The 24,801-nt window shown below is 47.2% G+C and overlaps 2 protein-coding genes and 1 pseudogene across 2 annotated transcripts in view; 1 reads left to right on the top strand and 2 right to left on the bottom strand.

The window, feature by feature from the left end:
* Nucleotides 1–1,439, bottom strand: part of COMMD5 (COMM domain containing 5) — a 178,196-nt gene extending 176,757 nt beyond the window's left edge. The window contains exon 1 of the mRNA XM_085608039.1: nucleotides 1,081–1,439. Within this exon, the coding sequence (XP_085464165.1) occupies nucleotides 1,081–1,231 (151 nt within the window). The 5' untranslated portion in view covers nucleotides 1,232–1,439. The remainder of the gene's footprint in view (nucleotides 1–1,080) is intronic.
* A 535-nt stretch (nucleotides 1,440–1,974) lies between these two features.
* FAM199X (family with sequence similarity 199, X-linked) overlaps nucleotides 1,975–24,801 on the top strand; it is a 100,189-nt gene continuing 77,362 nt past the window's right edge. The window contains exon 1 of the mRNA XM_085608038.1: nucleotides 1,975–2,386. Coding sequence (XP_085464164.1) covers nucleotides 2,199–2,386 — 188 coding nt within the window. The 5' untranslated portion in view covers nucleotides 1,975–2,198. The remainder of the gene's footprint in view (nucleotides 2,387–24,801) is intronic.
* LOC146829375 (syncytin-A-like) lies at nucleotides 3,992–5,965 on the bottom strand (annotated as a pseudogene).

Raw genomic sequence — 24,801 nt, 5'->3', positions numbered from 1 at the left:
ATGTATGCTAACAGAGAGTATGAGAATGACTCTATTCTGGCTTATGATGTTGGTCAGTATATTGTGTTGAACCAGGCTGTTCTGGATCACAGTCCATCTGGGGCAGCAGACTTGAGTGACTCTTCATCTAATGTTGAATGTGGAAGAGCTGGCTCAAGATCCATAGTCAGTGTTGGAGGTGACAACATTGTTGCTATTGAGTCTAGGAGCCACGCATCTCCCTTTCACTCCCAGCCAAGTGAAGAGTGTATATACTCTTGCAGCCAGCGCATAATTAAACTACCTATTAGATTAAAGGACTATGTTCTTAATTGAATGTTATATTTTAATATTTCGCTTTGGTTTTTGTTTTGCTGTGTTTTTAAAGGGAGGGGTATTTGGGCAGCTTATGTTATTCCCACTTTAAGATGGTAATGGAATTTGTGTAGGTCATTGAGAATTCTAGTGTTGTGGAACGTGCTCTCTTGTTGCCTGGTGAGGGTCAGTTGACTCAGTGCTTCTCCTGTTCAGCTGATCAGTAGCTGTGGGTTTCTGTATTTGGACTTTCTCCAATAAGTCAGTATTTAACTAAGTTCATACTAAATAATTAAATAATGAAGAATACTACACTGCTTCAGCCTCGATCTTTCCAGCGTCCCCAAATACCTCAAGGGAACGATGCATCATCGTGTCCTTTGTGACTTGGAAGTCACATGTTAAATTCAATGGATAGCGTGTAGGCTTTCCATGGTGGGCGATGTGGAGGTATAAAATGTGAGGAACAGTGTGGAGGTGAGCAGTGATTAGGAGAGTGAAATGCAGTTATGGATGCCAACTGGCTTGTAGTTACCATGCTACTAACGAATATTGAAAACGTTGCATAAATTAGTTTCCATTTCACCTGCTAGCGGAAATAAACAAATGTCCGGGATAATTTTTTTAGATTTGCGGAAACCCTAAATGTGGCATGCATATAATACGGAGGAGAGTTGAGTATCGTCAGAAGTGGTTGACTTGGGTGTGCGGTGTTACTGGGAGGCGTGGAGGTGTGCAACAAATAACAATCTTGACACCTTTAGTATTTGCGATGTCCGTACCTACCCTTCATGATCTTCCTGAATGTGTCATGATGCAAATCCCGCATATGTTTAGCCATTGCCTCTACCTCAGAGGGGATACGAGCGCCCAGGAAACTGCTCCGGTCTCCCAGCAGATGAGGGGCGGTGGAGGACGGTTTCCCAGGGACTGCCATGTCTTACTGTCGTTCATAGAACAAACACAGCAGGGTCTCGGTACTCACAACTTTCAGTACCCTAATGATCACAATAGACGGTGTCGCGTGACAGGGCAGGGGCAGACATATTAGGATCAGGTCAGCCGCCCCTTGGTTTATGAATCATCTGTATGGCAATATCAACGGAGAGTCGTGGTGTCCTCCATCATAAGGCCAGGCGGAACCTATTGGCCATGTGATACAACCCAAGTCTTCTGATTAAAAAAAAAACTAGAGTGCTAACAGTAATCAGTAATAAGAGACATGCAATGTGCCTGCACTGGACGCCGAGCTCTGAGAAAACAGCTTTAGTCTCCACTTTTTACTCAGCTTTCTGAACGTGAAGGTGAAACGTGTTATAGTCTGCGCTGTCAGTTGAAGAAGTTTTTTTAATTGATTTCGCCGTACACTAAATTGTTTGCCAACTACGTCCTATTTATTCACATAGTGCAAACACGATGAGGTCCTACAGATGAGGATGAGCTGGAGAGTCCCAATACCAAAACATGTTTCGTTTTTCTAGCTAAACACGGGTATATAGGTTGCCGCCCGATTTTTATAGACCACGGAGCGGTGTTCAAGAACGTGTTTTCATGGAAAAAACTAAGACGCACTTCGTCACATATATGCTACGGTACACTTTTAGTTTATGCAAATTTTATGGCGACGATTGGATAAGATATGCCCGCTGCCTCTTGACGCATGATGACAAAGACTTCTTTCAGCAATGACAGGCCAAGGCTTTGCATTGGGCCCCCCTTTAAATGCGCCGGAAAAGGCGGGGCCGGGAAGAGCGCTACTCGCGCACGCGAACTAGCGCAGAGGCCAATTTCGCCATCTTTCTTCTGTTTACATCGGCGGCCGGCTCTGTCATTCCTGTGCGGGAGGAGCCTGCCTTGAGCCCTGGCTGTAGGTGGCCCAGATTGCATACCGGCCAGGGTACGAGATGTCGGAGGCGTTGTACGAGAAGTTTCTGGCACCAGAAGAGCCTTTCCCGCTGCTGTCTCAGCGCCGGGGAAGCGCCAGCGAGGAGGGTGGCGGCGGGACACTGTTATTTGATGTTAGTGACTTTGGCTGTCAACTCTCCTCATGCCACCGCACCCACCCGCTGCAGCGCGGATTCCACGGCAGCAGGTGAGACACACGTCCCTCGTTCGTATTTGTCTGTGCTCTTAGCATTTTTCACAGGCAGACGTCTCTGCCAACAGATGGTCGCGCACTATCTCGGTCACTGCGGGTTTTGGGGTCCTTCACTCATCTCACGCTACTATCTGGTCTCAGCTGTTTTTCATTCCTGCACGTATTGTAGTCTTCTAAGAATCCTATATTTGCGCTACTCGATGCACTTCTGATCCGCAAAATAGCCGTGTGCCCATGTTCTTTATTGCTTGCGTTTTTAACCGCTGAAGTAACGAATATCGAGCTGCCTAGCTGCACAGTGTGCTTTTTAATCAATCTTCTGGTCAATATATTTTACGCACTCGTCTCGATTTACTCGTGAACTCTAGAGTTCGCACGAGTCCCTGCTATTGCATCTATAACCATGTGTTGAGAGTATAATTATACTCTACAATAAGGTAAATGTAGGAAGGTAGTCCAAAAGACTAATTCCTTCAGGCGGTAGCAAATAATCACAGACACTGGATTGTAGTTGAGGATCCGCTTTATTGTAAGAGATATGGTCTCTTCAAGAGCCAATTACAGAATGTCTATACAGTTGGTCGCAGACTCTATATTCACCCACCTGACATTTCTAATCATAACATTTTCTCATGAGACCTGAACCACCACAAGGACATGTTGAAGGGAAAAGATCTCTAAGAATAACACAGGAGCAGGTTGATAATACAATATGGTTTAATGCATTAATCAGCTGGGGAGATCAGCCAGGCTCAGCAGAGACTGGAGTTTGATGTCTAACGAACAGTTCAAAAGCAGTGGCTTATATACTCTAAAACCACAAGAGAAAAAAGTTACAAGCATAGGATTTACGTCACAAATGAGTAGATTAAAATCAGCAGTTATAAGAATTTCCTGAAAACAAAACACATATAGATATGGGCCACATGGTCCTCGCATCTCATATTGGCGTAAACCTCCTTGGTGGTTTTCCTGTTCTCATAGTTATTAGCAACATTTTACACACATCTGTTTTCCTGTGAAGTGGTTATATTTTTGCCTAACGCTTTTTGGCCATGCTTATCTGACCTCTGACCTGTGGTTTCATCCAATATGCCTAGCATCGTGTAAGTGTGACATGTGGTTTTCAACTGAAGCAAATTAATAGCAGGGGCAAAACTTGCACCTGGGCCATTCCATCCTGTGTGCGTGCTTAATCTCTGTGTGAATGCATTAGGAACATGGTTGCAAAAGACCTGATTGACACCTTCCAGCTCAGTCTCTCTAGCAGATGGGCTTGTGGTTTGTGGTTTTTGTAGTTCCAATATTTAAAACACTACTGGTTTCCCGAGTCTGGAAGAAGATATGATCTACGCTTCATGCAGTGCCTTATCTTTGTGACTGCAGGTAATTTCCTGACCTTTTAACAAACTGTGTGACCTGATAAGTTCAGCTACACTCATTTTCCCTGTAACATGCATTTTCAGACCTATTTCTCGTGCAGAGGCCTGGGCCTGTATTTCTACTGAGGCCTAAAGCTGATTTTAACTTGGAACTTCTGCATAGAAGTTGCAGGCCATAACTCTGTGTGTGTTTGCACAAAATGTATCTTATTTTTCCCTATATCATATCATTCCCCCCTCTAGTTGATTCTTCAACTACTTCTCCTCCTTATCTCCCATCCTCAAAGGGAATCTCCTCATATATAACACTTTGTTCTAAGACATCTGTGGAGTTTTTCCTGACCGAGAATGCTCCTCCCACGCTAGCTGTCCTCTTTTTGCAACAGGCTAGTATCATCCGAAATACAAGGCACATCAAAAGCAATACATCAATTGGAGGCAACAAGGCCTTGAACGACCCTGACATCCAGGATGGCACCCAATCGAACCAGCCCTTGAACCACTCATCCGGAGCACCCCCCTCTTCGACCATCTTCTTGTGGAGATCTTGCAATTGCCGAATGGCCCTGGTCAATGTCCCGTTGTCTGCATCATTGGCTGGCACATACGTGCAGCAGGCTGAGACAATCTTCCTGAGACAATCTTCTTGCGCCCACCCCCCCCCCCTTCCATGGCCATCATTAAATCTAGAATGTATCTATGCTGCATCATCATTAATCTAAGAGCACGTAGTTCTTCCTTTATGGCATTGAAGCGATCTTCCGTGGCATTTATGGCCTTCATTAGCTCCCATCTTGTGATCTGGAGCCAGCGGGCAGTTGCTTTTGCCTGATGCTGCCAAAGAATAGCTGGGCATCATTAAAAAGTCTGTATTCTTGCGAACATCTTTCCAGGTTGTGGTGCCAACATCATTCCAGGTTGTGGTGCCAAAGTACTCAGCATTTCCTTTCTTCACGTGGTGATGCAGCAGGGTCGTTGGACGGCTCATGGGATGGTCATGCAATGTCTTAATATCCACTCCTGGTATCATCAGGGAGGGTGTGTGCAGTGTGACCAGGGCGCAGAGACCACTCCAGTTCGGGGGTAGCTTTAGGTGGAGCCAGGCCCCACATTGCCAAAAGTGGCCTATCAGGCTAGTGGTGCCCCCCTGCATGTTGGCGTTGTCCACGGTGGTATTGCAGTTGAGGTTTCTCCCCACCTTTACTGTCCCATTTCCTCTAAAACAAAGAGAAAACTGTTTTTAATTTTATTACTACTCTAGGGTGTGTGTTAGTTCCTGTCCAGGTATATCTCTGTATGTTTGCATCCCATATTTGATGACATTGTCGTACTACCTTATCACATTTTAAAGGGTTATTTGTTTTCATGCCATCCCACAATGATATAGCTCTACATACGAATGTGGCACCAGTGTGCCATTTATCATTGACAAATACTGATCCTGTAACATTGAGTACTGGCCTAGCTGCGCAGTCAGGGGGCAGAGGTTTGGCTGAATAGTTACTACGTTCGGATGATGGATTAGACTTTCCTAAAAAGCCCAGCTGTAATATCTATTTTTCCCAAACTGCATAGTTTCTTTTCTGACCTGCTTTCTTCATTCTTGATACTTCCTTCACTATGTCTTCATTTTCTGTCAGAATTTGTAGGACCCCCGGTGTGGTGTCAAATAAGGTCATATTGACTCGAGACGTTGCCGGACTAACATGCATTGGTTGTAGCTGTGTTTTTATTCTACATAAAAAGAGGTGCAAAAGACAGTGCGTAACATTCAGGGGTACCTCCTTGGGGTGATGCAATCTATCTACCGCGGTGGCATGGGGAATAAGGGAGCATACATAACTGGTATTAGTTGTAGATTGGCCTATACTTTGCATGTGATGGTACCAACTATTTTCAAGCAGAGCATTGTGGAGAGGGTGGTGATCAGTATAATTTTCAACACTTCTACGCATGCGCATGATATCTAATGTTGAGAAAAAAATCGAAATAGATTACTGCTATCATCATCAATATTAACACACCAAGGAGGAAAAAGAAAAGTACATATCTTAAAATAAGTGTCTGTTGAAGCTGAAGCTTTGGAGGGAGGCTTTACTCCGGTTGCTTCTCCTGTTTTCCCTCCTGCTCGGTGTCCGAAAGGATAAATGGCAGGGTCGGCGCCAGGCGGATGCCCCTCAGATGGTACCATGGCTTATGTCCTGGAACTTTCACCACAGTAACTGTGCTGTGAGTTACTGGGAAGGGTCAGCTGAATTTGCTGTCCTTCCAGGAACGGATAAAGTTCTTTGTGTACACTAAAGTTCCAACTGGAAAAGGTGGTCTTTGGTCATCTGTTGGAAGTGCGTTGGCGCGCTTATCTGCTGCCTGGGTGACCTGTTTAGAGAAGAACTTTGCGGCTTTTGTTAGCTTTGCAATATAGTCAGACATTTCAGTTTGAACAACTTCAGGTGCACTTTCAGTTTGCAACTTGTGTCTAGTTGGGGGCACAAATGTATTCATAAACCTCCCAGTCACTATTTGGTGTGGAGTCAAATGGTGATCTGACCCTGGGGTTTTTCTGAGAGCAAATAATGCTAATGGGAGACGGTACAACCAGTTATTTTTCAATGTGACATACAGTTTACTCAATTTGTTTTTAAGGAGGCCATTAAGGCGCTCCACAATACCATTACTTTTGAGGGTGATAAGCTGATGAAAACCTGTGTGTAATTCCTAGCAAGGTGGTAAGATGGGAAAAGATGTTATTCACAAAAGTGTGTGCCATTGTCGGATCTGATCCCTTCGGGAATTCCCCATCTCGGAATAACCTCACGGATCAGAAAAGTGACTGCAGGCCATTCCCTGACCTTTCAACAAACTGTGTGACCTGATAAGTTTATCTACACTCATTGTCCCTGTAACATGCATTTTCTGACCTATTTCTCGTGCAGAGGCCTGGGCCTGTAGTTCTACTGAGACCGAAAGCTGCTTTTAACTCGGAACTTCTGCATAGAAGTTGCAGGCCTTAACTCTGTGTGTGTTTGCACAAAATGTATCCCGTTTTTCCCTATATCAGACAATATGAGTGACCATGAGCACAACATGCTTTCGTGCTCATTAACCGCACGAGACGACACGTGAGGTAAATATGATCGTGTGCACTCAACACACCTTCTCCCCTAAAAAAAAAAAAAATAGTACTAATAGGAAATGACATAATGTGTATGAAACAAAATATATTTTAACACCTGACATAATCCTGGAATCTTGCAGGAGGGTGACGAAAATGCGTGCACCTAGGAGGACCAACAGTATTCTTGCAGAACACGTGTCCAAAACTTTGGTGCAGTCTTGTTCCGTAATGTCAAGAAAATCATTGCTTCCGTGATCATTGTCGGTGACTGCCCCTCCCCTAAACAAAGAGACTGTTTAGATTCCATACACTTCCCCCAGCCACTCTTACAACATTTTTATAAACCTCAATTACTCTTTTGGGAGATGACTACATTGGATAACCTTTGCCCATCACATTTTTCCTCTTGATGCGCGCCATAGATCCAACCCCAACCATCTGTTTGCTAACAGGACCTTGCTGCTTTTTCAGATCTTGTTTCATCTTTTCTTTATATTCTTCAACCCAGCACTGAACTTTTTCATAGTCCACATCAGTGACGTCACTTAGCTTGCCTTGCTTCTTCTTCAGCCACCAAGGAACTAGCTTGGTACATGGTTTGCGTCCCCTTAATAATTCAAAAGGACTGACTAAAGTCCCAGAATTAGGAGAAGTTCTATATGCCAATAACCTAGACTGTAAAGCATTTCTCCAATTTAAACTACTTTTGATTGATAATTGAATAGCCTCTCTTATAACTCTGTTAAACCTTTCTACTTGACTGTTTGCTTCTGGGTGGAATACTGCAATTTTCTTATGCGTAATTCTTTCCTCAGGCCACCCTTGAGAAATGTGAAGCATCACTTTTTTCAATTTCTCATCCTTACTCATTTCATTTAACCACACATCCTCTTGAACAATAGTTTGTTCGCCACACACTAAATTAACATCATGGAGAGTAAACGCTACCTCACAATCTTCATTTTCCATTCCCTCCATGTCCGTTATGGCGGGGGGAAACTTAGACATGCAATCAGCATGTACATTAGATTTATCTTGCACATATTATAATTGGAACTGAAAACTCTGCAATCTAGATTGCAATCTAGCCAATCTTGCAGACATAGTACGACCACCGCCTGGTGCCATCATAAAAATAAGGGGCTTATGATCAGTCTTGATGATGAATTTGGTGCCCCATAAAAATCTTCTAAAATGTTCGGCACCACAAGCTGAGTTCTCTCTCTATCACAGAGTAATGTTTCCCTGAATCACGTAGAGCTCTTGATGGATAGGCTACAATCCATTCCTTTGCACCATCTCTTTGCATCAATACACCCCCTAGACCAGAACTGCTGGCATCCACCATAATTATACAAAAGTTTTTCACTTACAAAAGGTTTTAAACATGGTGCATTTACAACAAAACCCTTCAAAGTATTGAAAGCAGAAGACATTTCCTTTGTCCGTTCAAACTTTGCATTTTTTTCAAGTAGACATCTAAATGGATCAACTTTGGATGCATAGTTGTGAATGAATTTGGCATTGAACTGGGTGAGACCAAGAAAAGCCACAAGTTGTTCTTTGGATGAGGGAATTTCAGCGTTAGTGATACTCTCCACATGGTTGCGCTTGGGCTTAATACCAACACCACTGATAGTATGTCCTAAATATTCCACCTGAGATGCTTTAAATTTGCACTCATCAGCACGAAGAGTGAGACCTTTTGCTTGACTATGCAGAGAGTACATTATTTAAATTGTGATCATGCTCCTCTGCATTTTTCTTGCACACAAGAATATTATCTTGGAAGGCTATTGCACCTGATAGACCTTCAAGTGTTTCCTTAATCAATCTTTGGAAAACTGAAGCAGTACTGGCAAGGTCAAATGGCATCCGACAATATCTAAACAAACCTTCAGGAGTTATGAATGCAGTGAGATTTTTTTGATTCGTCATCTAAAAATACCTGATATCACTGGCTAGGTGAATACAGGAAAATACCTGCGCACCAGCTAACGTAGAAACCTTCTCATGTAGGCTGGGGAGAGGATAGGCATCTACCCATATAGCATTATTCAAACTGCGCAAGTCCGCACATAATCTAAGTTCGTCTGTGGGTTTACCCGAAATAACAATCCGAGAAACCCATGGAGATGTTTTAGTGGATTCTATTATCATCTTAGTACATAAATCTTTTAAGATATCCTTAAGCTTGGATCTGTAGGATAGGGGAACATTTCTTACCCTGTGACGAACAGGAATAGCATTGTCACAAAGCTTGATGCAATGCTTAAATCCTTGGTACTCTCCCAAGTTGTTGTTAAAAACATTAGGAAACTTGTTTTTTAAATTTGTTTCAAATTTAAAAGAGTTATCTACAGAGTTAAAGAGCTTGATGACCTAAACTATTGGATCAGCTCTGGGATGTACTTTAATCCCCATTTGTTCTTGGTGAGGCCAACCCAGAGTGACTGCCCAGATTTTACTACATGTATCTTTCCGTATGTATGGCACCCCGAAAATTCTAAGTTCCAAAAATATCCAACCAAGTACATTTTATGTCCGGCGTACCCACCAGGTGCTACATCGGGAACAAATCATTTCTTGTTAGGCCATTTATCTTTCACAGTATTCTGTGCAATGATAGTATACCATGCACAAGAATCAACAAGAAATTGTACTTCCAACACTATCAACAGCAATAGTGCAAGAGGGAAACTTGTCGACTCCTTCATTCCCACACATAGTGTTGATATCATTTTCATAGTAGTCACAAAAACTTTCACATTCATTGTAACTTGATCATTTTTACTCTTTTGGGCTTAGATCTACATACGTTATTGAAATGTCCCTTCTTGCCACACTTGGAACAAATCTTGTCTCTAGCAGGGCATAATTGTGAGTTACCTAGGTGCCCAGTACTTTCACACCTATAGCAAGAGAATATATGCTTTCTGGTATCCATCCTTGTACCTTTAAATTTCCCATCATTTTTTTTGAAAACTTTCATTTTTTTTTTTTTTTTTTTTTAATTAGTTTTCTTGCTTTTGTCAGCATCTTTCAAAATGCGTCACTTTTTTCATTACCTCTAATTTCTTTGACAAATTTTTCTGAATGCTCAATAGATTTTGCAATCTCAATGGCAGCATTTAAAGACATATCAGATGTGGTCCGCCACCTTTCTTGGACTTTTTTGGTTATTTGTTCTCATAAGAATCTGATCTCTAAGCACCTGTTCATACAAAATATGCTCAAAATCACAAGTTACTGCGAGAGACCTAAATTCTGAAACAAATTCTTCAATGGTTTCATCAGGTTGTGGTTTCCTAGAATAGAAAATTAACCTTTCCATGAGCACATTTTTTCTTTTTTCCATATTTTAAATTAAGTTGCATAGACGCATATTGGTATACATTGATATTGCCAGGATTAATAAGGGCAGGTAGAATTTTGAATTCCTTTAGCCTGATACCACCTAAACAATGTTTAACATAAGCAATTTTCTCTCAGGTTCATGTTCTTCTTCTAAAACCTCAACACAAGCTAGAAATACCGGTTCCCATATCTCCCAATCCATCAATAGCTCACCAGTTATGGTTAGAAATGAGGGAGGAGAATCAATACCAGCCATACTATTACAGAATAATGAAATAAGTAATACAAATAAATAAAAATATTAGTTTGAGGTGCACATGGTGTGCATATCACAGAAGTAAAGAATGCAGAAAGAATAAAAAAGCCTGTGAAAATGCCTTCTTATTATTCTTGTTGCATGAAATTCGAAATGCTGCATTGTCAACTGGCACATCCACTTCTTATAAGTAATTACACGCAAGCGTGCGTGTCGCTGTGCGCTTAATGACAGGCTTGATTTATAACGTGCCAATCGGTCTCGTTGCGTCATTATTGAAAGGCGTTGTGGAAACGTTGCCATGTGGAAGACGTAGCACTGGAAACTGCAAAAGCCTTTAGGAAATACGGGCGTGCGCAGGTTACGGCGTTTCCATGGATACCGTAATACCTGTTCACGTGATGATGCTCTCTCAGGCATGCATAGACAGGCACAGGATCTGGATCAGTTTCTAGAAGCCGCCTGTCTGCCCACGATTCCGGGAGCCCACCAGGAATCATTAGAAGGCCCCCTCACGCTGGAGGAGATGGGGGAGGCGGTGGCCTCACAGGCTTCTGGCAAGGCGCCTGGACCAGATGGTCTCCCGGCGGAGTATTATAAAGCCTATCGAGAGTCCCTGGTGCCTAGACTGCACGCGTTATATCTCACAGCCCTTGAGGAAGCTACCCTGCCTGCCTCCATGAGGGAGGCATACCTGATTTCTTTACTCAAGCCAGGACGTGAACCTACCAGCTTGGGGTCCTACCGCCCCCTCTCCCTCCTCAACGCTGATTACAAAATTCTGGCCAAAGTCCTGGCGGAGCGGCTGGCCCAACTGTACCTGTGTTGGTGCACAAGGACCAAAATGGGTTTGTACCGAAGCGCAGCACCTCTCTTAACCTACGACGGTTCTTCCGCGTTGCCGCACATGGAGCACAGCATTGGCCGAGGGCAGGCTGTTTAGTATTAGACCTTGAAAAGGCCTTCGACTGCCGTGAATGGGGGTATCTGGTGGCGGTGTTGTCACACTATACACTAGGCCTCGGGTTCCTCCAAATGGCGGCGCTTCTCTATCAGAACCCTGTGGTTCGGGTGAGAACCGGCCCATACATTTCTGATGCCATTCCAGTTGGCCGTGGTACCAGGCAGGGTTGCCCTCTTTCGCCTCTCCTTTTTGCGCTTGCCATAGAACCTTTAGGAGCTACCCTAAGGAGGGTATTGACAGACGGCATCCCCATGGGCGACGCGACTCACCAAGTCTCCTTATATGCGGATGACCTCCTGGTCTTCATTAAAGATGTGGCGCACATCTCCGGGGACCTGGAACGAGTCCTGACGGAATTTGCTGCTCTCTCCGGTCTACGGGTGAATGCGGCCAAATCGTGCCTTTATCCGTTCCGAGCTGATGCTCTGGATCCCCAGTACCACCTGGGGGGTGTGCCTGTCAAGTGGCAACCGGACACCTTCCGTTACTTGGGCATCCAAGTGTATAGGCAACCAGCTGACCTGGTTGAGGGTAATCTGGGCAGGGTGGTAACGGCTGTCAGAGCCCAGATGCGTTTTTGGGGTGCCCTCCCTCTCGCGGTCACAGGGCGCATTGCCTTGGTCAAAATGGTGGTTCTACCCAGGCTCCTCTACTATTTTGCTAACCTGCCAGTCTACATTCCGGCATCCTTCTTTGCAACCTTATTGCGCTCACTCCGGGACTTTGTGTGGGGTACTGCGCGCCACAGGGTGGCACTATCCAAGTTATACCTTCCTACGGGTCAGGGGTGCCTCGCGATGCCGTGCTTTGCGCACTATTACCTAGCAGCACAGCTACAATGGGTGGCCAGGTGGTTGGCTGATAGAGAACGGGACGACATGGCGTCCGCGGAGCCACCTATCCCTCTGGCGGATATCATTGCGTCGTTCCACCCGACTGCCAGGGTGGTCAAGCCGGGGCCCCTCCTCGTTGCAGTGGCCTATAAATGTTATCGACGTGCTCTTTACTTGACTCGGTTGAGTGTCCCTTACGCCCCTGCCATGCCGATTGAGGGTTCCCCTAGTGGGCGGAGGATACTACGCTCGGCTGAGCTTGCAGAATGCATGCGGTGGATATTTGCACATTGGGGGACTTCTACCGCGATGGTGCGCTTATCCCATTTGCCCTGTTGGCGGAGGAGACTGGGTTACCAGTCGGCCAATTTCTCTGTCACCGCTCACTAATAACGACATTGGCGAGCCGGTGGGGAGCTCTTCAGGAGGAACCGGAGCAGCACCTCACGATGCAATACCTACATGTCATGGGACGGGGGAGCCATATGATACGTTGGTTCGCAGCTTCGCTGCGTACGCAAGCGGCGACCGACTTGTCTCCATTTCGCCGTAAATGGAAAGCGGACTTGGATCGCCCCATGGCTGACAAGGAATGGAGTAATGCGCTACGGGGGCCGACGCGGATTCCCAGAACATGCGGTTTCGCCAAATTCAATACTTTATACTACACAGAGCATATCTCACTCCCGACTCTATAAACCGGTATTTCCATCGCGCAGATGCAAGCTGCCCACGCTGCCAGGCTCTGGATGCTGGGCTGGTGCACATGTTGTGGAGCTGTCCGGCGCTGGACTCGTATTGGCGGATGGTGCATGGAGCATTAAGTAAATGCACGGGTCAACTGGCGCCGCAGGAGTGGCCAGCTTGCCTGCTGCACTTGTTTCGTAGAACCCCCCCCATGAATGTTGCCTCATTTTTTAGGTCTCGGCTGCGAAGGCTGCGCTTGCGCAGTCTCGCTCCGAGATTTAATGACTTTGAGTGACTTTGAGAAGAGGGGCTTGCACCCGCCCCTCTTCTCTCCTGTTCTCCATTGGCTGGCCTCTTAAATGCTGGCCAGCCACTGGAGAAGAGGTCCAGTCACTCCGTTGAAGCCCCGTCCTTTTCGGATCGGGGGGCGTGTTTTTTCGTTGATTTTCGCAGGGCGTGTTTTTCTCTCCTCCAGCCAATGGCAAGAGGAGAGAAAAAGAAACACACCCCCGAATCCGAAACCGAGGCTGCGTTTCTCCGAGGCAGTTCTTCTCTGCCTCGGAGAAAGGCGGTGGTGTCCCGGCGTTGCTCCCTCACCTTAAATTGATTGACGGGACTTGCAGCCATCTAACTCATTGTACATTACGCCACTTAATCTTGGAGAGAAATGTTCGTAAAAAAACTGCACAGCACACATGGCTTCAAGTTGAGGACGTGCTTTCCGATCAAGCAAGTACGCCACTCCGTCCCTATGCATTTTAAACCCTGTTTTAAGGAATAGACGTGGTTTAGGGATGTTCTGTTTTTTACTACAAACGAATATGGAACGTTTTCTAAGGCCCCCACGCTCCACCTCCGCGTGCTGCTCAATGGCGAGGTTACCAAGGTTGTCTAGTTTTCATTGCACCTCATTTCCCTTTCTTCCACTCTCGTAGCTCTTTTTCATCTCTTCTTTCTCTATTTGCCACACTTCCCTGGCTTTCTGTGACTTCTTTCTGATGGAAGACTGGTGGCTGATACGCTTGCTTGCGGGGCGATGGTCAGACCTGGGACAGCAGCATGAGTGGGTTATTTGTGTAAATCTACCTAGTGAAACCCCTCGGCTGAGATTGGCCGCGATTGTGTGAGATCACCCATGCGCACTGGTGCTACGGGAGAGCGCTTCGATCAGGGTGAAGCCCAAACATGGTGTATGGATGGCAGCCGGCCAACAATAGCGACCCAGGGGGTCTGACTGCAGCGGCCCGCAGGCCTGGGGCTTCAGAGCGCTGTCGATTGCTGACTGGAGCAGAGTGGTGTCTAAGCAGCGTCTCACAAGCACTCACCGATGCTGTGTAAGGGTGTGACTCTGCTCAGTTTCTCTGAACTGTGCGAAAAGTTCATACAAGCTGTAGTCATCGTATGGGCATTTGGCACAGCTTATTAAATGTAGGGTAAGCCTAAGACGTCGGGTACCATTTAAAAGGAGTGGCGTGAATACGTGACATTAGACATACTTATGACAGTGGGTAAGCTTTAGTGGCCATGTACACATTACCTTGTGAGCGATTAAATCAGACATCATAGAGAGGGTGTCCGTCTGGACCATCAGGGGCCGCTTACAGGAGGCGTCGAGGCATGTGACGTCACACAGAGGGGGTGAACTTAAAACGTTAGGGGTAGGTTACAGGCGATGGCACGTGAACCCGACATCAGACAAAGTTCTCGGAGGGGGTGGGGGGTGTTTACAAGAGGCGCCGAGTGAGAAACACTAGACATCACTTCCTCGAGCCCCTCTGTAAAGGAGGCGCTCGGTCGAGCTGCATGGGCGCCAGCCTACGAGCACTCTGTGAAGTGTGGAACATCCTCTGCAGCTTATTTCAACTGTAGGAATGCCAATGAAATGGTAAACAGGCTGATGAGAGCAAACAAAAAGAATCGTACACTTTGTATTACTTTTTGGGAACAATATGTGCACGCCGTCCTGCAGGAGTTTGGACTTCCTTTGTTTGCAATAAAGGTTTTATTTTCCCATTCTGGTTTAAAACAACAAGGAGCACACCAGGCTACAGTTGTTGGACCTTCATTTAGCATCCCCCAGCCACGATCTAAGCTGAAATGTTGGGTGCTTTGGAGAGGGTGGGGAGATGACGTTTCTCATGCAAATGGGGGTGCGAGATGAAAAACACAACTGAACTACCTACATCGCCACACCAGAAGGCTGCTCAAGCCCCTCGCCAGTTCCCTGTAGCTTATCTGGGTGTTAATAACTTAAGCGACAACGTCCCACCCACAAAAAGGCTTCTCCCGCGCTTCTTCTCTACCACCAGCTATAAGACACAGATCCGCAAAGTCCATCCTCCCCCTACTGCTTCGGAGAGGACATACACAATGACATCTTCTTTCAATTAAAATACGAGCTCTTGCCAGGAAGAGTAAAGAACAAGCATTTACAATGCAACGGTCTCGGCATTGTGAAAGTTAGAGCTATTGGCATTGCTCTTGACATTATTTTTGTTTGTTTTTGTTTTTACAACATTTAAAGAAACGGCATTGTCATGAGCAATGCCAATAGCTCTAACTTTAACAATGCCGAGACCGTTGCATTGTAAATGCTTGTTCGACTTGGGTCTGGTGGTGGCGAAGCGGTTGCTCACCAAGCGCTGGAAGGCAGCAGAACCCCCCCGAACGCAAGCGTGGCGAAGTTCCCTGCTGGTGTGGGCAGGGCGGAGGGTACGGCCCTTTTGCGGGAGGAAACGCTGGGCCTCAGGCGCACACCTATAGCGAACCAGTGGGGCACACATTTGCAGATCCTGATGCAGCTAGATGGGGATGCCCTGAGACTCTGTGGGACACACGTTGGGGAGGCACTCACTGAGGAGGGGGGGGGGCAGAGGTTAGGTCTGGGGGTCAAGCATGGGAAATGTCGCGGGGCCTTAGCTGAATCAGGTGATGTGCTGGGGAATAGAAAATTGCTATCAATGGAACTGTCTGCACCAGGGGACGGGGAGTTGGTGGGGGGCGGGGGGCGGGGGGGGGTCAAGTCGGGGGAGGGAACATGGCGATTTTATGGTAAAGACCGAACCTGCTGCTGATGTTATGCTGGGGCATTTGTTGTTCTGCCTCTTTCTTCTTATTGTTTAACGGAACTGTTTAGAGGCCTGCACTAGGGAAAAGCGGGTGTATTATGGGTGGCTCCCCTGGGAACACCCCCCGGTGACGTGAAAGCTAAGTGGGATGTTGAGATAATGGTGCTGGTTCAGAGACCCATAATGTTCGTCTTTCATAGCAAACGGGTGCGGCACTATATCCTGTTATTTACCATGCTCATGATCGGGGATGTATCATTAGACTTGCTGACTCATTGCCCGTCAGGTAATTCAAATGTACTATGTGCTATGTCTATATTAACAAAATAAAAACCAAAGGAAATGATGGACGGAGTGTTGAACATTGCAAGCACTCACCCCCAGTCAACTGATCTGGGTTTAATCCATCACCGTTCTTTAGCCCTCTCTGCCACCCCAGTTCAGACATGGCCATATGCAAATCAGTCTGACCCTGTGCCTCATGGGAACAGTCCAGCCCGAACTTTTTTTTTTTTTTTTTCTTTTCATTAATGCTTCTCTCACTTTATCCTTATTTTATTCCCCCCTACTACGTATAGCTCTATAATCAATTTCCGCTAAATCACCCCATTGTCTCCTCAGATTCTTCAACCACTGCAGAACTAACCTAGTACTAGACTTAAGTCCCCTGAGTAGTTCAAAAGGACTGGCTGAAGTCACAGAATTTGGCGTAGTCCTGTAAGAAAATAACATAGACTGTAATGCTTTCCTTCAATTCAATCCCCCCTTAACAGATAGCGGAATAGCTTCCTTGACCACACAGTTAAACCATTCTACCTGACCTTTCCATATACTCACTTACAAATTGAGGACCATTGTCCGTCACGACTTCCTGTGGAATACCTTCCCTACAAAACACTTAATCCATGACTTCTACCACACATTCTGAGGTAATGCTCTTCACCATCGTAATTTCCGGCCATTTAGAAAAGTAATCAATCCTGACAATACCAAATACCTTAATCACTTAAGGCACAACTAGTACACTTCCTGACATGATTTTCTTCAAACAAATCTACCCCTGGCCACCAAAAATTCTCTCTGACCCGTCTCCTGGTGCACAATATACCTAAATGACCCTCGTGAGCATTATCTACAATGGCACTCCCCAAATTGAAAGGAGTTACAAACATGTCACCTCTGACAACAATACCATTTTCCACTGCCAATTCTTCATGTAACTTTAGATAACCCAGTAATTCACCTGGTACTTTCCACTCTTCTGGCCATCCGTTTCCAATACATTGGGTTACTTTGCTTAGTAGCTGATCACTTTCCATTTCCACTTAGCCTCTGGAATACTGGAATGTTCCACACCTAACATATTCACATCCTGGAAAGTGAAAGCAACTTCACACTCATCCCTTTCCATACCTGAATGCTCCTCATATGGAATCTATAGTGACATCACAGGAACACAATGTATCCCTAGTGCCTCAGGCCGGATAAACGCCAGTTAAACTTGTTAGTACTAAGGAACCGGCCCTCATGTCTTGCGCACCATGACTTATGCATACTAACGTACCACTGTGTATTTCCCCTGATCCACCCGTCTCTCCCTGGAACCTTGATATTGTATCTCTTGATCGCGTGTGTAATATGCTCCTATATGCTTATAGAATGTAAAATTATATTTTCCTTATGTAATGTCGTATATCTTTTGTGATGCGACACATTATCCATGCAATGCTGTTATATGCCAAACCCTGTAATATATTTTATTTCAAATGCCTTGCCCTCTCTTTCCAATTTTTTTTTTTTCTTTTTCTTTCCATTTTTTTCTCCCATGTTCCTCTATGCTTATGACAACATGTTATTTATGGCTGCTGCCATGCCGGTCCTCACCATATGGTCTGTACTTACCGATTCACTTTAACACATTAATGTTTGTCCTCAAAAATGCTGTTTCACGGACCACTCTCCTGTCTATCCTTTGACTTCTCATCTTCTCACTTGTTCCTCTATTTTCCACTCGCACGGCTCACTCCCTCCTCATATTGTCCTTTTTCTACACCCTATAGACCCCCCACCTCCTTTCCATTCATTCCCCACTCGCCTTTCTATGATTCCTTTCCTCTTTCACCTTCCCTCGCTTTCTACTTTCCCTTTACACTTGCTCTGATCTTCTTTCTACCCTTTGCACTACATGTAAATCACTCACCAACCCCATGGATGTGTATTATCTCCACTGTGTATTCACATATTGCTTCTACTCACTACCCATGTGTTACCATGTATAGCCCTGAGGAAGCCCCAGGCCAGATGGCCAATGTGAAGGGGCGAAACATGTGTTGGCTATAAATGCTCTCTTTGACACGAAGCACAACTGAATAAATTGGATTTGACTCCAACGACTAAGTTATTTTTGGTACTCGTTCCGACACACCAACAAGTAGAATTCTTAGTGGTCTGGCATTCATGCAATTTCTTACTCTTTTGTAGTCAATGGCAAAGTAGGGATTTTGCACTCAACTGCAAAAAAAAGTCGACCCCTGCTTCCTATTTCCAGGGTCTCCGTTTTTCTAACATTCTTCTGCGAAAGCTTCTTGAATGTGAATCATAACTTGTCATTTGCGGGGATTTTAACATCAACATTAAAATGGGTGCCTCAAATCCGAACCACAGGGCCTGAACGGGTTGCACCAAGTAACTTATTCATCATGTGGTCCGCACACTGGGGCTAACCTGGAGGCATTCACGGCTGCATTCCAGGGATTATACTTTCTTTTCTTCTGCACTCCACCAGTAATTGTGTGTTCGAGGCATGTGGGCTGCTGAATTCATATCTGTGCATAGATCGCCGCCTAGTGTTGGGTCCGGATGTTTGCATGTTGTTGTCCTGGAAGAGTCTTCGAAGTATCCTTGGATAGGTGACTCCTCCCCTGGACTACAGTGCGCATGGGCATCCCCTCCATCCTCAGATTGTTTTTTTCCGCCATTGGGTTCGGATGTGCTATCTTAGCTCAAGTTAGGAAAAAATTTTGTCGAGGCCAAAAGGCCTTTAGTTCGCGTCGGTACTGTTTATCGATCGGTTTCGATACCACCTTGTTAGTTTACTAACTTTCAGGACCGACTTTTTTCGCATCTACCTGCCCATCGACTACTTCGACGATGGAATCGAGGACGCCATTCAAGAGGTGTCCGGTGTGCAATGCGAAGTACCCCCACATCGACGTCCATCCGGTGTGCAACAAATGCCTTTCGCCGGACCACGACGAATCGACATGCATGGCCTGTGCCCGGTTCCGTTCCAAAAAGACTCTACGGAATCGACGAGCGGCGAGGCTCGAAGCGCAGCACGCGGCACCGGCACCAGCGGACATCTTCAACGAGGCCGAAGATGTCGAAGAATTGGAAGTCCTACCCTCCAGTCCCGTTTCCGAGCACGACTCCGGATCGGACGAAGTCGACGAATCACTCTTCCACAGAGGTGAAGACGACACCGAGGTAGGAGACGACGAGGAGGCCTTAGGGGCCGAAGAGAGTAGCTCCAATGATGAACAAGGCCTACCTGTTCAGACCGAAGAAAGCCCAGTGCCACAGTCTATGGCTCCGGTCGAGGGATCGCCTTCGGGCCTTACCCGAGACCCATCCCGCAGTTCTTCGGCCCCGCCCTCGGGCCCGGCCTCGGACATTAAGCGGCAGCCATTACTGCCTAAACCGGCTGGTTTCACTTCTACGAAACCGAAAGCAGCACCGGTTCAAACGAAACCGAAACCGAAAGTGGCGCTAGTCGGATCGAGGCCTCCCACGCCTTCGACGCCAGTGAAACGCGTCGGCACCGAGCGCCCCAAGAGAGACTTCGGTGCCGAACTTGAAGCGGGCGACGTCTGAGTCGACGTACGGAAAAAGGCCTTCGGCGCCAACAAACCTGCTCAACTCCCGACACCGAGGACCGCACTGCCTGCTACGTCTCGCATCGCTCCCTCGACAACACCAAAGCCTCACGCATCGAAAACGTCGACGGTCATTTCCTCACCTCGACTCGATGATCCACCGGCGCCGAAAAAGTCCACGGCTGCCTCTACGAACCTGGTCGGTGCAAAAGCCTCAAAGGCGCTCTAAACGCGACCCTTTGCGGCACAAAGCAGCAAAACCAAGACTGCCCTCCAGGACCCGTCGGGTTCCGGACCGATCGACGCTCCAGCAGCCTCTTCGGTGCCAGCCAACATTACCTTTGGCTTGCCTCCGTCCACAATCCCGAAAATATTCCAACTCAGGACACGGGTCGCCCAGTCCACGAGTACACCTACCGGGACGTCTCCGGCACGCGTCATCGACGCCAACACTGGCAGAATGATTCTCCACGAGCGGAGAATAACTTCGGAACCACCGTTGGACCCTTTCAGGATCCCACTAAAAAGGAAGCTGCCTCTAGAATCAGAACCTGCCCTTTATGAACCTTTCCACTCATCCTACCAGGAACCACAGTTATTCTCTCCCACACACTCCGACACGGATGCGTTGGAGGACTACATGGAGGACCAAATCCCCTACCGTGGAGACATGGACCCTGACGACCAGCAGGACCCTGATCACACTTGGGGCGACCCAGTGGACCCAGGTGCACCTCTCGATGCACAGGACCCGCAACTCTATGGGGCAAAAACATCTCCCACAGAGGATACTGCAGCCTTCAACGCTCTTATCGAACGTGCTGCCAATAACCATGGGGTGCAGCTTCACTCTGACACCATCGAAGATGACTTTCTTATGGACACTTTCGCATCCTCCGAACGGCATGTAAAGACTCTGCCCATGTTGAAAGGAGTCCTCAAACCAGCCAAGGACATTTTCAAGGAACCCACCAGGGCACGAGTGATAAACCCCAGGATTGAAAAGAAATACCGATCAGCACCTGGGGACCCTACTTATATCAGAGGCCAATTACCACTAGACTCCATTGTCGTAGCGAATGCTCGCAAGAGGGCACACTCGCAAACGACAGGTGACGCTCCTCCCCCGGACAAAGAGTCCAAGGTGTTAGAAACCTCTGGCAAGCGAGTTGCCGCCCAAGCTGCCAACATATGGCGCATAGCCAACACTCAAGCGCTCCTTGCTCGCTATGATAGAGCGCACTATGACACTGGAGCAACTATTCCAACATCTCCCTGACCAGTTCAAGGAAGGCGCAGAAATTCTCATCAGAGAGGGACAGCTACTCACAAATGCTTCCATCAAGTGTGCACTAGATGCCGCTGACACAGCTGCCAGGGCCATAAACACAAGCGTCATGCTGCGACGCCATGCCTGGTTACGAATCTCTGGATTCAAGCCTGAGGTACAAAATAATATACTCAACCAGCCTGTCAACCCCGACTATCTATTCGGCCCAGAGGTTGACACCACCCTTGAAAAGATCAAAAAGGACACGGACACTGCAAAGTCCATGGGCGCCCTCCAGACTCAGTCCTTTCGGAGCGGCTCCTTTCGTCGCCCCGGAAACAAGGGAGCAGGTAGAGGACAGGGGTCACAACAAACGTATAACAAAGGCAATACACAGACCACCTACGATAAAAACACCCGAGGTGGATATCGTGGCTCCAGTACAAAGGGCAGAGGACGCGGCTACGGCAACACCAGGTCCTCCCCCAAAAACAAGCAGTGACGCCCTCTCCCTTCCACATAACACCTGTCGGGGGGAAGGCTACAAAGGTTCCTGTCCACGTGGAACTCCATCACCACGGACAGGTGGGTCAAAGATGTTGTCAAATACGGTTACTGTCTAGAGTTAACCTCCACTCCACCCATAATACCGCCAAGAAACCGTCCTATGTCCTCAGAGCACTTAACGCTCTTACAGCAGGAGGTGCAAAGTATGCTTCTAAAAGGCGCTATAGAGGTCGTACCCGTCCACGAGCAGGGCACGGGAGTGTACTCCCTCTACTTCTTGATACCAAAAAAGGACGGGTCACTCAGACCTATATTAGACCTAAGACCCCTGAAACGGTACATTCTTTCAGAGCACTTTCACATGCTCACTCTCCAGCAAGTCCTTCCGCTTCTCAAGCAGGGAGACTTCCTAGCCACGCTGGACCTCAAGGATGCGTATTTCCACATCCCCTTTCACCCCTCACACAAAAAATACCTCAGGTTTACTGTTCAGGGTCAGCATTACCAGTTCAAAGTCCTTCCCTTCGGCGTGACAACAGCGCCCAGGGTTTTCACGAAGTGCCTAGCTACGGTGGCAGCACATCTACGGAGGCAGCACATACACGTCTACCCCTACCTGGACGACTGGCTCGTTCAAGCGAAGTCAGCCCAGCAATGTGCCAGCCACATGTCCCGCACCATTCACCTTCTTCACAGTCTGGGATTCTCACTAAATTATCCAAAGTCCCATCTCCAGCCCGCACACGTACAACAGTACCTAGGTGCGACTATAGACACTCTGGCGGCCACAGCTCAGCCAAATTTAGTGAGGATCAACAGCATGCAACTGCTGATCTCCAAATTCAAACCCAAACACTCACTTCAAGCGCGAGTGTTCATGCAGTTGATAGGCATGATGGCCTCCTGCATCTTCATAGTCCCACACGCGAGATTACATATGCGCCCGCTTCAGGAGTGCCTAGCACGTCAGTGGAACCAGGCTCAAGGACAGCTAAAAGACCTAGTGTTGGTGAGCGGTCGGGCATACAACTCTCTGCATTGGTGGACTCCACAAAACCTTTGCAAGGGCCGACCGTTCCAAGAGCCTGTTCCACAAATAGTACTGACAGCGGACGCGTCTCTCCAGGGATGGGGAGCTCATGTACTCCACTACACAGTGCAGGGACTATGGATGACACAACAGAAGAAAATGCACATCAACCTTCTGGAACTGATGGCAATCTTCCTAGCCATGAAGGCATTCAAAGTACATCTGTGCAACAAGGTCGTGTTGATCCGGACGGACAACATGACCGCAATGTACTACATACAGAAGCAGGGAGGAACGCACTCTCCACAGTTGTCTCATCTGGCTCAGAGCATGTGGAAGTGGGCCATTCAGAGGAACATGTTCCTCATGGCGGAACACCTCCCCGGCAAGGACAACCAGATGGCGGATCTGCTCAGCAGACACAGCCACCAGATGCACGAGTGGGAGTTACACCCATCAGTACTCCAGCCGTACTTCCAGCAGTGGGGTCATCCGGAGATAGACCTGTTCGCCACAAGCAAACGCAAAATGCCAAAGCTTTGCCGCCAGGTTCCCACATCCGCAGTCGCAGGGCAATGCGATATGGATGAACTGGTCCGGCAGATTTGCGTACGCTTTTCCCCCAGCGCCACTGATACCGCTGGTGGCTCGCAAACTCAGACAACACTCCCTGACACTCGTCCTAGTTGCTCCTACGTGGGCACGCCAGCCATGGTACACCACCTTCCTCGAACTTTCCGTGGTGCCGCATCAAAGGCTGCGGATCAAACCCGCTCATTTGACGCAGAACCATGGAGAGATTCAGCACCCAGATCCGCAACAGCTGAACCTGGCAATCTGGCTCCTGAAGTCCTAGAGTTTGGCTATCTCAACCTGCCACCTGACTGTATGGACATCATCAAGGAGGCCAGAAGACCCACTACAAGAGCTTGCTATGCAGCCAAATGGAAAAGGTTCGTCATTTATTGCAGTAATAATGACATTAACCCGCTGGACGCATCCATCCAAAACATCATCTGCTACCTATTACACCTATACCGATGCAATCTGGCGTACACCTCTATACGTGTCCATTTGACTGCAATATCAGCCTATCTGCAAACCAGGCAGCACCTCTTTCTATTCAGAGTGCCTGCCATCAAAGCATTCTTGGAAGGACTCAAACGAGTCATTCCACCTAGTCACCCACCGGCTCCGATGTGGAACCTCAACCTGGTCCTCACACGCCTAATGGGTCCACCCTTTGAACCTCTACACTCATGCGAGATTCAGTTCCTCACCTGGAAAGTAGCTTTCCTGGTAGCGATCACTTCCTTAAGAAGAGTTAGTGAACTCCAGGCACTAACCGTTCAAGAGCCATTTATACAGGTTCATGCCAACAGGGTCGTACTACGTACCAACCCAAAATTCATGCCCAAAGTAATATCGCAGTTCCACATGAATCAGACTATCGAACTGCCCGTTTTCTTCCAAAACCCGCAAACTGTCGCAGAAAGGGCACTCCACACACTAGATGTACGAAGGGCCCTCATGTACTACATCGACAGGACTAAACCCTTCAGGAAGACAAAACAACTGTTCGTTGCCTTTGCCCCGCACCACAAAGGTAACGCCATCTCCAAAGCAGGGATAGCCAGATGGATAGTTAAGTGTATTCAAATCTGTTATCAAAAACCAAAACGCACATTAACTATTCCACCACGAGCCCACTCAACACGTAAGTTAGGGGCTTCCATGGCTTTTCTAGGAAATATTCCCCTGCATGATATATGCAGAGCAGCCACATGGTCCACTACACACACTTTTACTAAACACTATTGTGTAGATGTGCAGTCAAAACAGCAGGCAGCTGTAGGACAGGCTGTTCTAAAAACTCTTTTTCAGACCGCTGCAGCTGGCACGGGTAGCCGCCGCTAATAGAGGGCACTGCTATACATTCTATGCACAGATATGAATTCAGCAGCCCACATGCCTCGAACTGAATATGCTACTTACCAGTATGCATCTGTTCTTGGCATGTAGGGCTGCTGACATTCATATCGCCCTCCCTCCTCCCCGGCGCCTG

Source organism: Triturus cristatus, chromosome 5_2 (genome assembly GCF_964204655.1).
Source record: "Triturus cristatus chromosome 5_2, aTriCri1.1, whole genome shotgun sequence".
In the NCBI taxonomy this organism is placed as follows: Eukaryota; Metazoa; Chordata; class Amphibia; order Caudata; family Salamandridae; genus Triturus; species Triturus cristatus.
Note: the sequence above shows the minus strand (reverse complement) of the source record. Positions and strands in the feature narration are given on the sequence as shown.